Source organism: Pogona vitticeps, chromosome 2 (genome assembly GCF_051106095.1).
Source record: "Pogona vitticeps strain Pit_001003342236 chromosome 2, PviZW2.1, whole genome shotgun sequence".
Taxonomy (NCBI): Eukaryota; Metazoa; Chordata; class Lepidosauria; order Squamata; family Agamidae; genus Pogona; species Pogona vitticeps.
The window spans coordinates 108,937,816-108,955,317 of record NC_135784.1 but is presented as its reverse complement, the minus strand read 5'-3'; the positions used below and the strand labels follow the sequence as shown (position 1 = coordinate 108,955,317).

The 17,502-nt window shown below is 41.3% G+C and overlaps 1 protein-coding gene across 1 annotated transcript in view; it reads left to right on the top strand.

Annotated features, from left to right (window-relative positions):
- Positions 1-13,944: 13,944 nt before the first annotated feature.
- The window catches only part of DPYSL3 (dihydropyrimidinase like 3), a 76,101-nt gene continuing 72,543 nt past the window's right edge, over positions 13,945-17,502 (top strand). The window contains exon 1 of the mRNA XM_020806617.3: positions 13,945-14,455. Within this exon, the coding sequence (XP_020662276.1) occupies positions 14,114-14,455 (342 nt within the window). The 5' untranslated portion in view covers positions 13,945-14,113. The remainder of the gene's footprint in view (positions 14,456-17,502) is intronic.

The following is a 17,502-nucleotide window of genomic DNA, read 5'->3' as shown; positions in this document are numbered from 1 at the left end:
CATTTTTAAAAAAAGACTCTGGTAGACTAAAGGCCCTATATATATCTTATCTGAAGGGCAGGTCAAGAAACTCCCTGCTGTTAAAACTTTGGAGAGAAATATATTTTTTTTCTCCAAATATTTAGCTGCAGGGAGTATCTTGACCTGCCTTTCAAATAAGTAAAAGAAAACATTATTATTATTATTTTTAAAAGGGATGCAGCACCTCAGCAATCACTCCCCTGCTTCTTTGCTGAGGGGGTAGAGAAAGTGTTCAATCTGCCACTATCCTGTAGTGGCTCACTTATTAAGCCACTTCAGGATATTGGAAATTCCAGTCAGAAGGACATCTGAGAAGGCTCACTTTTGAACCATACCTTGTGAGCAAACACATTAGAAACAGATCAAACAGAGCAATCCTACCCACACACAAAAATTGTGTGGGTAGGATTGCTCTGGGTATAGTTTGGTTCACTCCAGTGATTACATTGTGTGATTGCCTGAAAAAAGAGTGAACCAACCAATCCCCACAATGGACCAAACAGTGGGACAAATGCCCTTCTGACTGAGCCCACAGTCACATGTTTTGTTGCTGACTGAACCAAGATAAGCCTTCGATCAGGTGAAGGAGGGAAACTCTGACATCAATGATGAGCCAGGTTACAAAACAGAAAATAAATGCTCTCCTTGTGTAAGCCCTAAGCCTCTTTTGCAAATAGGTCTTAACAACAATCACATTTTGGCTAAAAACATCTTTTAATTTCTTTATAGAAGATGTCTTTAACACTATAGAAATTCAACCTTAAACTCTGATTCACTGAAGTTTCCAATTGCTTAAGGCAAGCCTAGAGAAAGACAGCGATTGCATTGTTTTCATTTTCTTCCCGATGGCCATTTCGTTTCTTGAGCATAGTTTGTGTTCCTGTAGAGAGCTAAGAAAGAAAAGGCCTACTAAAAATAAAGAGGCATCTGATAAAATGTGTTTTAATGAATCATCTAACCAGTCATTTGTAGAAGACACTAAAATCAGACATAACACCAGACATATGTTGTGGCATTCCACTGCACCTTGGCAGAGGACAGAGAGACTACTAGTGTAATGTAATAGGAATTTGCTATTAGAAAGTAATAGCAATGTGTTTTCTGTGACTTGCATAATACCAGAATGTCTAAGCCATTTCCCACATCTTCATATTATAAAGATCAAAGTGGAAATCATATGTTTTCCCCTCCATGAAAAATTCTCATGGTCATTACAGTTAGTCTTGGTTTTAGCAAAACCCAGCCAACGAACCCTACCTCAGCCAAAAAGGAAATACTCAAGAATGGAAATTTAGAATCCAAGTTCTGAGAAAGCCACACTATGCAGAGTGGCTTTGTTTAATTTTAATAATTAATTATCTTAAAAAAGGATTGACCAAACAGATATTCTTCAAGAAGTCTATACAACTCTTCCTAATCCACAGCTTGGCAAAACATCTACTGTAGTACCTTGTTGACATTCTCAGGTGGCTGACAAAAAATTATATTTCTAAACTGGTCACTTTCAAAAAATAAAAGATGCTTTCAGAAAAATGAGTTTGATGTAGCAATCTGACATGAAAAAGAACACTAAATAATGTGTATAGTAATATGAAGTCAAAGAAAGCTTGTCTAACAACAAGGCCAGTGGAGGTGATGGCATTCCAGTGGAACTATTTAAAATCTTAAAAGATGACGCTGTTAAGGTGCTACATTCAATATGCCAGCAAGTTTGGAAAACTCAACAGTGGCCAGAGGACTGGAAAAGATCACTCTACATTCCAATCCCAAAGAAGGGCAGTGCCAAAGAATGCTCCAACTACCGTACAATTGCACTCATTTCCCACGCTAGCAAGGTTATGCTCAAAATCCTCCAAGGTAGGCTTCAACAGTATGTGGACCGAGAACTCCCAGAAGTGCAAGCTGGATTTTGAAGGGGTAGAGGAACTCGAGACCAAATTGCTAACATGCGCTGGATTATGGAGAAAGCCAGAGAGTTCCAGAAAAACATCTACTTCTGCTTCATTGACTATGCAAAAGCCTTTGACTGTGTGGACCACAGCAAACTATGGCAAGTCCTTAAAGAAATGGGAGTTCCTGACCACCTTATCTACAGTATCTCCTGAGAAATCTACAGTATATGTGGGACAGGAAGCAACTGTTAGAACTGGATACGGAAACACTGATTGGTTCAAAATTGGGAAAGGAGTATGAAACAGCTGTATATTGTCCCCCAGCTTATTTAACTTATATGCAGAATACATCATGCGAAAGGCTGGACTGGAGAAATCCCAAAATGGAATTAAGATTGCCGGAAGAAATATCAACAACCTCAGATATGCAGATGATACCACTCTGATGGCAGAAAGTGAGGAGGAATTAAGGAACCTTGTAATGAGGGTGAAAGAGGAGAGCGCAAAAAATGGTCTGAAGCTCAACATCAAAAAAACTAAGATCATGGCCACTGGTCCCATCACCTCCTGGCAAATAGAAGGGGAAGATATGGAGGCAGTGACAGATTTTACTTTCTTGGGCTCCATGATTGCTGCAGATGGTGACAGCAGCCACGAAATTAAAAGACGTCTTCTTCTTGGGAGGAAAGCAATGACAAACCTCGACAGCATCTTAAAATGCAGAGACATCACCTTGCAACAAAAGTCCAAATAGTCGAAGCTATGGTTTTTCCTGTAGTGATGTACGGAAGTGAGGGCTGGACCATAAAGAAAGCTGACCGCCGAAGAATTGATGCTTTTGAATTATGGTGCTGGAGGAGACTCTTGAGAGTCCCCTGGAATGCAAGGAGAACAAACTGATCCATTCTAAAGGAAATCAACCCTGAGTGCTCACTGGAAGGACAGATCCTGAAGCTGAGGCTCCAATACTTTGGCCATCTCATGAGAAGAGAGGACTCCCTGGAAAAGACCCTGATGTTAGGAAAGTGTGAGGGCAAGAGGAGAAGGGGACGACAGAGGACGAGATGGTTGGACAGTGTCATTGAAATAACCAACATGAATTTGGCCCAGCTCCGGGAGGCAGTGGAAGACAGGACGGCCTGGCGTGCTCTGGTCCATGGGGTCACGAAGAGTCGGACACGACTAAATGACTAAACAACAAAATTAATATAAAACTACCATGTTTCCCCAAAAATAAGACAGGGTCTTATATTAATTTTGGCTCAAAATGCATTAGGGCTTATTTTCAGGGTTTTTAATATTTTTTTCATGTACAACAATCTACATTTATTCAAATCCAGTCATGTCATCTTCTGGTCGCTGCACAATGGTGGAGGGCGGGGTTTTACTTAATTAGGGCTTTTTTTAAGGATAGGGCTTATATTACGAGCATCCTGAAAAGTCCTACTAGGGCTTATTTTCAGGTTAGGTATTATTTTCAGGGAGAAACAGGGTACATTGTTAGGAAATGTATGTATTTTATATTGTGTCTTAGAAACAATGCTAGAAACTAATAAAAGCACTACAGCTTTTTCTTTTGATTGAGTTTTTTAGTACAGTTATTGAGAAATCCAAGAATGCTCATTGAGTGTTGCAGATTACTACAATCAAATGGCAGCCATGGAAATCTTCACATGATCCGTATTACATTCAAGGAACTGGATATAAGAAACACATGTCCTCAAAGCAGGTTGAACACCATAGCAAACTGAAACAAAAGTACAGAGAGCAGCCAAATTATTCCCACTGAAATGATTCAGGCTCGATTAGTCTCAGATCCGGTGTACCTTTTTGTTACTTGGTGGGAGTTTGTTGCTCCCACCACTTATCCTTAGCGTTACATCTGGAGTAAATCAAATAATTAACCTTTTGGATGAACTGACAAAGCTAATATATAATTTATATATAACAAAACTCTTTGTTTCAAACTGTGTTATATAAATATTGAGATAGAAGCACACAAAATAATTATATGTAGGATTATATGTCAGCAACATGCCAACATTCCTAAGAACTGAAGGTGCAACTACACAGCAAGAAAAATGCAAATTTATTCACTGTTAACTTGCAATAGGGTATTTGAATTTCCTTGGATTTCTTTGTGTTTACTGGGAGAAGGCAATTGGCAAAACAGCCTTGTTTGCAGCTTAACATTGCTTTCCTTTAGCCTTGCAAGAGACACAGTTGCAGGAGAACTACCTTAATAACCTGCAAACAAGGGCCAAGTAGCAATTTCCTCCTCTTATTCTCTATTTCTCTTACCTTTTCCTTTGATGTCTAGGTGTCCTAGTGCACAACAACACTGGCAAAAAAAGAAAAAGAAGGATGTGTTTACATAGTTATGATGTAACCTCTTAGAGAGTGCTTTAGCAATATGGGGCGGTATATAAATTGAAGCAACAACAACATTATTTACAAAGATTCAGCTCAGATCTTGGGCTATGTCTTTGCCTTCCCCCAACCAGCTCTCATTCTACCACACCAACCACAACACACACTTTTTGTGTTGGTTCAAATTATCACACCATCTAAACCCATACAAATGGACCCACTTTTAAAGAAGCAGAAGCCACAGTGGCAGAAGAAAGAACTACATACTGTATATGGGGTGGGGGAACTCTGGGCTGATTCACATTTGCTTTTATGTCATGTGGTAAACAAAAAAAAATGCAAATCAGACTGTTCCAATCCCATAGCATTTCCCACATTTTTTACTAATGCAGTCACAGTCAAAGCCTCAGACAAAGGGGCAAGGTCTTGCGATGTCATGAGGTGGATCCATCACTGAGAATTAACATACGGGAGGGGATGCCTTGACAAAAGAAGACTTGGGGGTGGTATGATAGTACTTTTCAAATACTTGAAAGATAGTCATACAGAGGAACAATATCTATTCTCAATCATCCCAGAGTGCAGGACACATAACAATGGGCTCAAGCTACAGGGAGCCAGATTTAGACTGAATACAGTATCAGTAAAAACTTCATAACTGTTAGGCCAGTATGACAGTGGAGCTATTTACCTCAAGAGGTGGTGAGCGCTCCAACACTGGAGGCATTCAAGAGAAAATTGGACAACCACCTGTCAGATCTGCTTTGACTTGGATTGTTGCATTGATCAGGGGTTGCACTCAATGGCCTTAGAGATACCTTCCAACTCAATTATTCTATGGTTCTAAGGAGAGAAAGAGACAGATGGGCAAGCAGGCAAATATTTCATTTCTGATACGCCATTATTAATTTAAAGCTCCAAGTGTAAAAATCAAATTGCTCTGATCACACAAAGTAATGAACAAGATAAACATGCTTTTGAACATGTCTAAATCACATTCCCTGAAGCCAGGTGAATGAACCACAAAATGTAGGATTGCAAGGTTGACAGTATCCCAGAGAATGGATCTCAAAACCTCTCATAGCCAAAACCAGAGATCTGGCAATCCTACTCTTATGTCCATCTATATAGAAATATGTTCTATTGTAGTGGTCCCCAACTTTGGGTAACCCAGGTGTTCTTGGACTGCATCTCCCAAAAGCCTTCACCACTAGCTGTGCTGGCCAGGATTTCTGACTTCTCTTGAGTTCAGTGCTCCTAGGTAGGTGTGGCTACAACCACAACCTTATTTTAAAAAATAGATCCTAATTAGATGAAAATCCAGTTTTGACTCCGAATAATCATCGTCATCATCCTTATCATTTACATCGACAGAGTTTTCTTCATCATTTTAATAAAAGCGCTTCTCTTGCTGGCCGTGTAATTAGCAATGTGAAAAGCAAGAAACTATAATCATATATTCTAATTGAATTGTTTTTAATATTTCAAGTGCTAAAACCGATTAGAGCCATTAGATGCTCCATCATGAGTGTTCATTAAAAATTGTTCATTGAAAATCTGTCTTATCAGATTCAGTTCTACCTAAGTTACTGTTTTAATGCCACGCCTCCTCTATGTGATACTCCTTTCTCATCAGCAGTAGTATCCAGTGGATCCTCCATGCTCATACACCAGTACCATCCAAACAGTGATACTACAGGCAAATCTGAAACACAATTTCACTTTGTACTGGGAAGTAAGGGAACTGGGCCAGCTCTGAAGCAGCGTGTGAGGCAGTCTTATGACTCTGAACATGTCAAAGTGATTTCCATCAAGCAAGAGTTCAGCAGATGGGCATGGAGTAGTTGCTTCTAAATTTGTATTTTAAGCTACTCCCTGAGGTAGTAACTTGTTTGCACAACTTTTATGCTTCATCATCAGGCCATTATCTCTAATATTCTCCAGCAACTAACCACCACCCTCTACATCTTATACAAAGCTCATTGTGGCTTCCAATATCACTGTCACAGATGATATTCAGTTGCAAGAATATATCAGGAATTGTACTAATAAAAGGGGGTGAGTTGGGAGATTGTCACACTGTCCAATGCTGATGAAGAGAGAAGAGTACATTACCTTTAAAAAGGGCTTTTGTGTTATGCCATGGCACTCAAATAATAAAAGCCCTGCAAGGAGGCCTTCAGTGGGCTGCAGTCCATAAAAGGTTATGTCAAGAAAACCCTCTTAATCAATAAGATGCTGCAAGAGTTTTTGTTAGTGTAGATGCAAATTAATAAATTGATATGGGTCAGACAGTACAGTGAAAGTATTTATTACTGAAGTTAAAGAGTTAGTTAATTTGTTGGACTGGAAATACTGAATGGATTCAGACACAATGATCAGTCAGGATCCTTTAGAATTATGGTTTATTAAGGACAAGGTGGCACACTAATGCATGTTGCCCAGTCACTCCTGCTGCAATCAGGACCAACTAAATAAATTGTGGACCGTTACTGGTTTGCTTCTCATGACTCCTAAACCTGGCACTATATTTTCTCTTTCTCACAACAAGCCGTGCTGGCAATGTTGATGTGGTGTAGTGGATAGAATGATGGACTGGGACTCAGGAGAGCTGGGTTTGAATCCCCCTGATCAGTCATGGAAATTCACTGGAGGCATTAGTAAAAGTTCTAATAGTATGAATGTACTGTCCTTCAAGTGAGAATCTCAAATAGCTCTCTAGTAGAGACACCAGTTGCCTGTTTTCTCAATACTTGTTCTTCTGTAGGTACCAATGATCAGCTGCTTTGGAATGTAATTTCAGTGTTAAGACTGGAGGAACATTTTCTTTCTAATTAATCTCCTTCTTTAGTATACAGGACCATATTCCCTGCATGCTTGTAGATGGGACTGAAGCTAACGGAGGGTGGCAACTGAACCACAAATAGGCGGGTACCTCCTGTTATATCTTTTTTCCTCTGCCATATCCTCTCTCTGACACCCCCTTTCTTTGCCCAGTGGCTGTCAGGAGAAGGACAGATAGCTCTTGCCAGAAATCTCAAAAAATTTTGAAACTGGGCAAAGAGCCATATCCTAGGGCCACTCAAATCCATTAAAATCCCTGTTTGGTGGTTGTTGTTGTTTAACAGAAGTAAACCAAACAAAGATATATATTTCAGCACACCTTGCTTTTTCAAATTTTGAAAATACAGGGGTTTCAATCTCAAAGCTGTATACCTGAGGGCAAGAGCCCCTCTGCTAAAAACAGGGAGGTGATAAATCTTATAAAGTGTATGGGTTAAAATTTGGGGTTAGAGGGGGAACTGAACTCTTGCTTCTTCTTCCCTTTTGCTCAAAACTGTCCCCAGTTTTTCTTCATTGGAGTTCAGAGTAGAATTATCAGAAATTATCCTTATTTGGGCAGGCTTTCCCTCCTGCCGTATCTTAAATTTTGATATTTTTGCCATCTTGGATTCATAGTATACGTTTATTATTTTCACTGTTTTCAAAAATGTGTAATGTTGCCCAGAGTAGACCTTTGGTCTAGATGGGCAGGGTAGAAGTCTAATAAATAAATAAACAAATAAATAAAATAGAGTGGAGGAAACTCCTGCAACTCTATGGACAACATAGTTATTTCAGCCTATGGTAAAATTAAATTAAATACAAATAATTATCTGTCAAGCTTCGAAAATTACCTAACATGCAAGGTTATCTCTGAGATGGCAACAATATAAAATGTAATTCAAATCATGTTGAGTGGTATCAGAATATATCATATTGAGTGCTTAACTTTCCCATTGAACAAAATGGTTCTTAAAAGTGCTTTGTTTGAACTGTATTATTAGGCCTAAATTATATTACTAGTCTGAACTAAAGTAGACCCATATAATCAATGAGACTTACGTAAGTATTGATTTACCAATCAGCAGTAGATGCTCTACTCTAGTTTGGACTACCAACTGGATTTAGACCTTTTTTAAAAAATTGGATAACTTTATTACGGTCAAAGACCAGCAAGAGCAGAACAATATAAAATAAATACATACAATTGCAATTTCATAAAACCAAGCAGAATTATACATTATTCTATTAAAAACATGATATATCAACCCCTTCTTTCAAATTCATAACATCATAATCAGCTAAACTGACTCTGTATCTTTAAAATAAGTGAAACCTCAGCCAGTGTTATGTTATAAAAGTGTTATATTGTCCGTCTTAGATCGCAACCCAAACATCTGGTCACGAATAACTATTGCTGCAGCACAGAATTTGGCCACTTGTTTTGTAATATAAAGGGTATTGTCATAGCAACTGTACATAATACTCCTCTGATCCGATTTAGGCCTTTTGATTTCAAAGTTGTTCATTGTGTCTGATTGGTCCCATAACCACTGAATGTGACATCCATATACTTTACCTTTTCCAGCCTTCAAATGGTAGAATATATTCTAACAAGACACACTGGAAGAACTTGACACATATGATAAAAATCAATTTAAACCCAAACTTACTAAGATTCAAACATGTGCCTTTCATCTGAGAAACAAGCAGACATCTTGGAAATTGAAGGGCATCAGACAGATCATTATTATGCCAAAGTAGTACCTGGTGTTATTTTGGATTGTACATTGACGTATAAGAAACACCGCCAAAGCAAAAGGTATTCCGCACCACAACAATACCTTCAAAAACTATCAGGAACCAATTGGAGAACACAATCAAAACACTGAGAACTATAGCCTCAGTGGCTCTATGCTACCCGTAGAACAGGCAGACATAGCCAGGGTGGATATGATTTTTGAAAAGCACAGTTTAAATTAAAACATCAATTTTTAAAATTTAAATAATCCAAAAACGCACTTAAAAAAATTAATCAAGATTTAAATCAAATCCACCCTGGACGTAGAACTCAATGAAAGCTGTAGAATAATTATTGGATGCCTCAAGCCAACACCTATTGGTAAAATCAGTTACCTAACAGGTAGTATACCTGGTGATATACAGAGAAAGGTAGTGAGGCTGAAAGAATCTACACCAGATGTGCATCCACTTTGGCTACCAACCTGGCCCTCTCTGATTAAAATCAAGGAAGAGTTTTTTTCAGAACATCTCTGAATCTTCAGTGAATAACAGAGCATGTCAGGACTATAATATTGAAAGAGTAAGTTACACACCTCTTAAAATGGATGGAACCTCACCAATGTTTAGCCCCCAATTACATGGAGAATTAGGTTATTTGGAAATCACTTAATAGGCTATGGACTGGAGTTGGTAGAACCAAGCTGAAAACTGGGTTTTCAGTGTCAGTATGGGATCAGAACGTGCATTTAAGATTAACGTTAGATCATAAACTAGCAATATTTACAGTAAATTACTGATAAATAATTGAAAATTCACTCATCTTGGATGTATTCAGGACATTTTTAGATTCATTTTCAACTAACACTTAGGGAGCCATAAAATCTCTCCTTGTGAATACTGCTTAAGAAACATGAAAATTCATCTTGCTTTTATCTTTTACCATGCTTAGGGAATGCTTTGCATTTTGTTACTCTGCCACTATTCTGCATAGCTGCAAGTTATCTTAAAAGCAGCTTTATTTTTGATTTCCAGAAATGGCAGTAACTCACTGCAAATGAATGAAAGCTACCAGCATTAAGTGTACAGTAATCATGAGTATTACCCTGTTTCCCTGAAAATAAGACCTAATCTGAAAATAAGACCTAGTATGATTTTTAAGGATGTTCGTAATATACGGTAAGCCCTACCCCAAAAATAAGCCCGTTAAGTGAAACCATGCCCTCCACCATTGTGCAGCAACCAGAAGATGACATGACTGCATTTGAATAAATGTACATTGTTGTGCATGAAAAAAATAAAACATCCCCTGAAAATAAGCCCTAATGCATTTTTGGAGCAAAATTAATAAAAGACCCTGTCTTATTTTTGGGGAAACACGGTATTTGCCTGCCATTGATTTTATGTACATCTCTAGCCTAGCTGTTATGTAAATACTGTATCACAAAAAGAGAACTTATTTATTAGGGATGGCGATTCAAGTCATGGGACTCGATGTCAAGTCGGACTTAAGTTGCACAAGTGACTCAACTCAACTTGAATTTTTTTTTTCAATGACTGTCACTCAACTTGTGACTTGGAATCCACCCACCCCTCCCCTTCTTCTGGGGGGAAATCTTGTTTTTAATAGGAACTTGGAGCTAGGGTCTCGGGACTTAATACCAAAGATGTGCCGAGATCTCTGATGCTTATCCAAACAGTCAAAGTAAATTACAGTATTTGTTTATCACAGTCTAATAGAATTGTGGATTAATTTTATGGTACCACAGACTTACTTGACAATTAGCCTACTTCCACCATTACCTGCAAGGATATGAATTGTAAAACATCTGGAGAGCACCAAGTTGGTAAATACTGGTATAACCCTGATTTTCTGGTACATTTTATTTAACAAGTAATGAAATTTCAGTTAAAATAAGCATAAAAAGTAAATTTGTTGTTGTTGTTTTTTAGTCATTAAGTCGTGTCCGACTCTTTGTGACCCTATGGACCAGAGCACACCAGACCCTCCTGTCTTCCACTGCCTCCCAGAGTTGGGTCAAAATCATGTTGGTTGCTTCGATGACACTGTCCAACCATCTTGTCCTCTGTCGTCCCCTTCTCCTCTTGCCTTCACACTTTCCCAACATCAGGGTCTTTTCCAGGGAGTCTTCTCTTCTCATGAGATGGCCAAAGTATTGGAGCCTCACTTCAGGATCTGTCCTTCCAGTGAGCACTCAGGGTTGATTTCCTTCAAAATGGATAGGTATGTTCTCCTTGCAGTCCAGGGGACTCTCAAGAGTCTCCTCCAGCACCACAATTCAAAGCATCAATTCATCAGCAGTCAGCCCTCTTTATGGTCCAGCTCTCACTTCCATACATTACTACTGGAAAAACCATAGCTTTGACTATGCGGACCTTTGTCGACAAGGTGATGCTTTTTAAGATGCTGTCTAGGTTTCTCATTGCTTTCTTCCCAAAAGTAAATAGCTGTATGAAATTGGGGGAAGGTAGATAGTCTGTTTTGTATGAAACTGTGGGCTACAGTTAATTAAATATTATGCCAAGTAAAACAAATCTTCTTGTTTTGACTGCAACAGATTAACATAGTTATCAACTAGTGATTACAATCTGCCATATTTGTATAGGGGCAGAGTTTCTCTTACTTCTAAGTACTTCAGGACAGGCAGATATCAATAGTGTAATCTCTTGTTGGCACTCAGGCAATAATGGAAAATGTTGTACTGTATCTTCCTTTCATGAAACTCATTCAAGTAGTAGGACTGAAAATGATGACAGTCTGTAGCAACTTATAGCTTTTACTACACTATTGTCTTAATTAAGAAGAAAAACATTAAGTGGGTGGTTTACAAAATTAACACTTGAAATCCTCAAAATCCCACAATAAAAAAGTCTTATGATTATAGATGTTTATAGAGATACCAGAACATGACATTTGAAAAAAATTGGCTTCAGTTCAGAGGGGAAAAAAGAACCATAGCCCTCAACATTCTTACAATTTCACAGATAACAATGAAGGAACTGGTGAATATTTACAGTTTCTCCTCTTTAGCTAGACATTTTCAACTCAAAATACAGTACTTGACTTTGGGCCATGTGTACACCTTTGGACCAGAGTACACCTTTGGTCTAGATGGGCGGGGTAGAAATCCAATCAATCAATCAATCAATCAATCAATCAATCAACCAACCAACCAACCAACCAACCAATCAATCAATCAATCAATCAATGTGCTGTAACAATAATAAAGCAGGGTGCTAGAGCATGTACATGGCACATTCTTCCTCCATCACTGAATACTGTAACTATACTCAGTTTCCATGTGTCTGGAATGTAGGCTTCCACGGCAGTTCTAAATCCTTGCATCCCACCCTTCTTTCATCGTACAAATATAATAGTGCACAAATTTTAACATCTATATGCGACACAGGAATTCAGGTGTTGAGTGAAACCCCATCCCGGAACCTCCTTGCCACTTGGTCTCTGTCTACTGTACGGTTGCTACAGGCATGTGGATTTTTGCCAAAGTCCTGCTGAATTTCCCTGCACACTCAGGGCAAGGGATAATTTTCAAGTCTAGCAAGCACTTAACAGGATCATCACCATCCTTCTAAAATGAAAAATTCTGAGTCCACTGAGCTTCAAGTGTCAGAACTAAACAGAGATGACCATCTTCTCAGTAAAAAAATACACGCAGGGCATCCTAGAAACCCACTCATTATCTTTTTTTCTTTCAATTGTATAATTTTTGGTATGAGGAATCATTTTATAGTAGCTATTATTAAATACAGTAAATCGAAGCCACCAATGCTTTCCAATCTACTGCAAATTACCAAGACATCCACCAAGTAAGACCAGTTTGTTTTCGGTGTACTTCTGATCCAAAGGGCCACTCTTGTCCGGTGACTGCGAGACTCATCAACCAAAGCTGCACTCAGGATACCCACAACCTTCAGAACTCAAGACAGGCTGCTACTAAGGACAGGGCCTTCTCTGGGGTGGTACCAGGTCAGTCAAACCCAACCCCCCCCCCCCCAAATATTGGCTTGGCACCAGCATTGCTATTATCGATGGAAACTGGGACTTTGAGGGCAAAGTACAAAGGCTCTGCTGTTTATATTATGGCACCATTGCTTTCTTAAAAGTTTTTCGTGGTCACACGAGTAGCTTCTTTTGATTTAGATTGAATTCTTCTACATAAAAATGTCAATGGTAGTATCTGGCTGCAGAGCCAAAGGTTGGGAGTTTGATTCTCCAGTGTCTCTTTGATAGAGTTCGGTTTGATGATCCGTAGGGTCCCTTTCCAGCTCTGGAGTTCTATTCTTATTCTTCTTCTTCTTCTTCTTCTTCTTCTTCTTCTTCTTCTTCTTCTTCTTCTTCTTCTTATTATTATTATTATTATTATTATTATTATTATTATTATTATTATTATTAGATGTATAAGTGATAAGAAACAAGTACCTCACTTTTCCAAACCAAATATTTATTGAAATAGACAGGAAGAGTAGTTAAAAAACAACAACCCCAAACCCAAGAAAAGGATAAAAAGTGATGCCAACATTACCCGCCCCCCAGCTGGTTATCAGCTGTGTGAGAACCCAACATTCAACCGGCGAAGTTTTTCTGTGGCGCAGAATTTCTGCTCGAGCTTTTGCCTCGATTCAAAAGTACACGAGGGAGCTCGCCTGAGGAATTACAAATAAAGCCGGCTCTCCTGTCAGTGACATTCTTGGGGCGACGGAGAATCCCTGTCGCGAGGGGGAGGGCCCCCCTTTCGATAGGGGCGCGGAGGGGGGGGCGCGGCGCCGTCGTGACAGGAACAGCTCCAGGAGCGGCCGCCGCTGCCGCCGCCGCTTCCTTCTCTCCTCGAGCGCTCGGGCACTCGCGAGGGTCGGCGCTCGTGTGAAAAGCCCTCGTGGCCGGCCAGGCGGCCCTACTACCTTCCTCTCTCCCTCTCCCTCCCTCCCGCCAGAGGCTCTTTCTTTCTCTCCCTCGCTCTCGCTCTTTTTCTCTCTCTCTCTCGCCTAGCTAGTCAGTCACTCCGCGCCTGACCTGAGGGGCGGCGGCGGCGGCAGAGGAGCCGGTTACAGCGCTCTGGGAGCCTCCCCCTCATCGCCTCCATCGCAGACAGACGGAAGGGCTTGACTTGCCCCCGCCGGCTCCCGAGAGTTGCTCAGCGGTGCCTTGCCTGCCTACCGACGGCGGCGGCGGCGGCGGGGCAGCAACAAGAGGAGGAGGAGGAGCCGGAGCAGCAGCCGGAGCAGCCATGGCCTCAGGCAGCGGGCGGCGAGGCCGGGAGCGGGGGGAGCCGGCGGACGAAGAGCTCCCCGTCTACCTGGCCCGCCCGGGCACCGCCGACCAAGTGCCCCGCCAGAAGTATGGCGGGATGTTCTGCAGCGTCGAGGGCGCCTTCGAGAGCAAGACGCTGGACTTCGGGGCGCTCAGTGTGGGGCAGCGCGGAGCTCGCCGCGCCCCGTCCCGGCAGCAGGAGCCTCTGCAACCGCCCGCGGCCGCTCCTCCTCCGGAGGAAGCCCCGCTGGGCGTCGTCGAAATCCGGGCCCCTTCGGGCAAAGAGCGGCTCCAAAACCTCGGCCACGAGGATGGCAAGGTAAAAAGGGAGGACGGGGGCGGCGGGAGAGGAGGCGAGGAAACTACCTCCAAAGTGCCAAGCCTCCCTCGCCGGTTGCCGGGCGAGAGATCAGGGATTTGGGGGGGGGGGGATGATTTCGGATGCGGATAAATGGGGGGGGGGGATGATGGGGAGGAGGGACCAAGATGTCGAAAGAAGCCGGTGAGGGACACTCGTGTGACCTGCTTTGGAAGGGGATGCAGGGCTGTTCTCTGCGCCGGCTCCCCTTGGAAGTGAAGCCCCGTTTTCCTGGAGGGAGGGCTTGACTCCTAAGGATGTACGTATGTGTGTGTGTGCTACAATCGCAAGCTTAATCATCATCACAAGGCTCATAAGGTTTCGAGTGCGTGTGTGTGTGTATGCGCGCTGGTCTCTCTTGTGTGTTGTGAGTCTCAGCTTCTTCTTTTCCCCGCCTCTTTCCCCCCTTTTGCGAAGCGATCTGCTCTCGCAGTCGTTTGGCCGGTTCGGGAGCAGCATCTTTTGAAAAGATATTGCCCTCCCAGACCGGCAAAGTGTTCATTGTAGCCGAAAAGTTAAAATGAAACTGCCGCTTGGCCTCGCTCACGTTGCTGCGGGCCTGTTCCAAAGCTGCCGCGGTGATGGGCGATGACTGTTAAAACGGCGGTTACTTTGTCTGTCTGTCTGTCTGTCTGTGTGTGTGTGTGTGTGTGTGTGTGTGTGTGTGGTGTGTGTGTGTGTGTGTGTGTGTGTGTGAGAGAGAGAGAGAGAGAGAGAGAGAGAGAGAGAGAGAGAGAAGACGGGGGGAGTGATTTTGACCGAGTGACCCCATTTTCTTTCGTGAAGAATAAACTTAACTTAGGTATACGTGAGGTATCTTCTTTTTAAGACTTAGGAGGGTGCAGAAGGATCCTCGTGAGTGGCTAACCCTCAGAGTCTAGTAGTAGTAATTCGTTCACACGAGAAATTACAGCTGACTGTTCTGAGAAGCAGCAGTGACCAAAATCAATTTAGCCAGGTCTACAACTTCATTGTATAAGTCATGTGGCCCTATTCTAATTATTTTCCATCGTCATTGTGAATAAATCTGCTGCCTATTGCCCGCCAGAATAATACTGTGTTTCTATACTTGCTCATGGAGGTTGTGGTTAACCCGAAGAAGAGTGTACAACTTCTGTTTCTTTTCAAAAGAAAGAGGGCTCTTCGTTGCCGTCAGGCCCTGCTTCACAATCTGCATGTCAGCGTTTTAAATTTATTAACATAAAAGCTCTCTGTTGCAATTCCAAGAGTGGTCAAACAAGCACATCATTAGAAAATGAAGTCAGCTTAATGCCAGAGTATGTCATTCCATAAGGAAAAGGAGCTTTGAACTAAATTCAGTGGCCTAAATTTCAGAATCTTGCAAACTTATGTAAGTAAAATAAAAACAGCTTAAATACTACATCATAAAATCAGTGTTAGAAGCTGTCCATCCAGTAATCAAAATATTCTTTTTGATATCCAAGGACCTCCAAGTCCTATTTCAATATTTTTATAATGCATTTTAAAATAATATATGTTGAAGGTGTTCACAACAGGGTTCACAGTTCGTGCACTGAAATCAGTGCTATTAGCAGGTTAAGCTCATATGTCTGTTGCCACTTTGCTTCAGTATAATTGTTATATTGGAGTGAGACTCATTTTGCACTGAAATGCTTGACTTTATTTCAGCTAGATGCAAATAACGGTCTGATGCTTCAGGCTGGAGAAGTATCCTAGCCTTCTGGATGGAACTGGAGCCACACAGATCCTTCTTGTCATGCACAGGAACAGACACCCATGTAATCCCTATAAAAACTTTGGTTAAAAAAGGAGCTTCTTAAGTAGAGCACAGAAACAAACTGGTGGTTTTTTCTTTTCTTTTCTGAAGTAGAACCATTCTGCATTGATTTAGGATTGCTAGGGCAGATTTTTTTTTCTATCCCGAGTTTGTAGCGAAGAACTGTGCTGTGTTCTACTCCCAACTTCCAGCTTTGGTGGCTTGGTCTTCAGAGTTGTACAGAGAAAGGGATTGCAGAAAAATAGTTTTACTTCAACCCATTGCTCTATTAATATTCTCCTGCCTTTCAGATAAATACCTTGTGCTGATTTTTGCCAGGAGAGTGTGGTTTAATGTTGATTCACAATTTCAACTTCCTGTGCAGATTACACTTAATCCTGGCTGTCCTCCAAAGAACTCATAGGTCCCTTTTTCCCAATGTTATCCGAACACCCATGAGATTCATTAGTGAGAGAGGGAGAGAGATAGTGACCAGCTAAAGTTCACACGAGCTTCATGGCTCATAGGTAATTTAAACCCTAAGTGCAGAACTCAAACTCTTACACTGTGGTGGCTCTCCTTGATCATCATTGGGTGCTTGTTTTTGCTTGACTGAATAACAGGTACAGGGAGAACCAGTCCCAACTGGGACTTGAATGGAGCAATAGGACCACGGCCACACTATGATCCCTTTCCAGGTTGTGGGCCATATGTCATATTTAGCATTGTATTTAATGAATGGGTGTTTACATTGGTTCAAGGACTGAACATCACTCATAACTAAGGAACATGGAAGCTGTACTCCTCCTTTAAATATGTCAAGTGGTACAGCTCTTATTTAAATCCTGCCTTATCTCCTGAACAGAGGTGGGAGCTTGGTGAAATGAAAATAAGATAGATACAGTAAACAAGTCATCTTAGGAGCAACAAGCCCCAAAAAAACCTCCCCAATGTAACAGTTACAGTGGGAGTATGCTCACATAATATTAAAAGTCCATATGGACAGGGCAGGTATAATGTAATTTACCTAGGGAAGGTAAAAGGTAAAACTATAGGTTCCTGACATTTAGTCTAGTCGTGTCCAACTCTAGGGGGCGGTGCTCATCCCCGTCTCCAAGCCGTAGAGCCAGTGTTTGTCCGTAGACAGTTTCCGTGGTCACGTGGCCAGCGCGACTAGACACGGAACATTGTTACCTTCCCACTGTGGTGGTACCTATCCACTCGCATTTACATGCTTTCAAACTGCTGGGTTGGCAGGAGCTGGGACAAG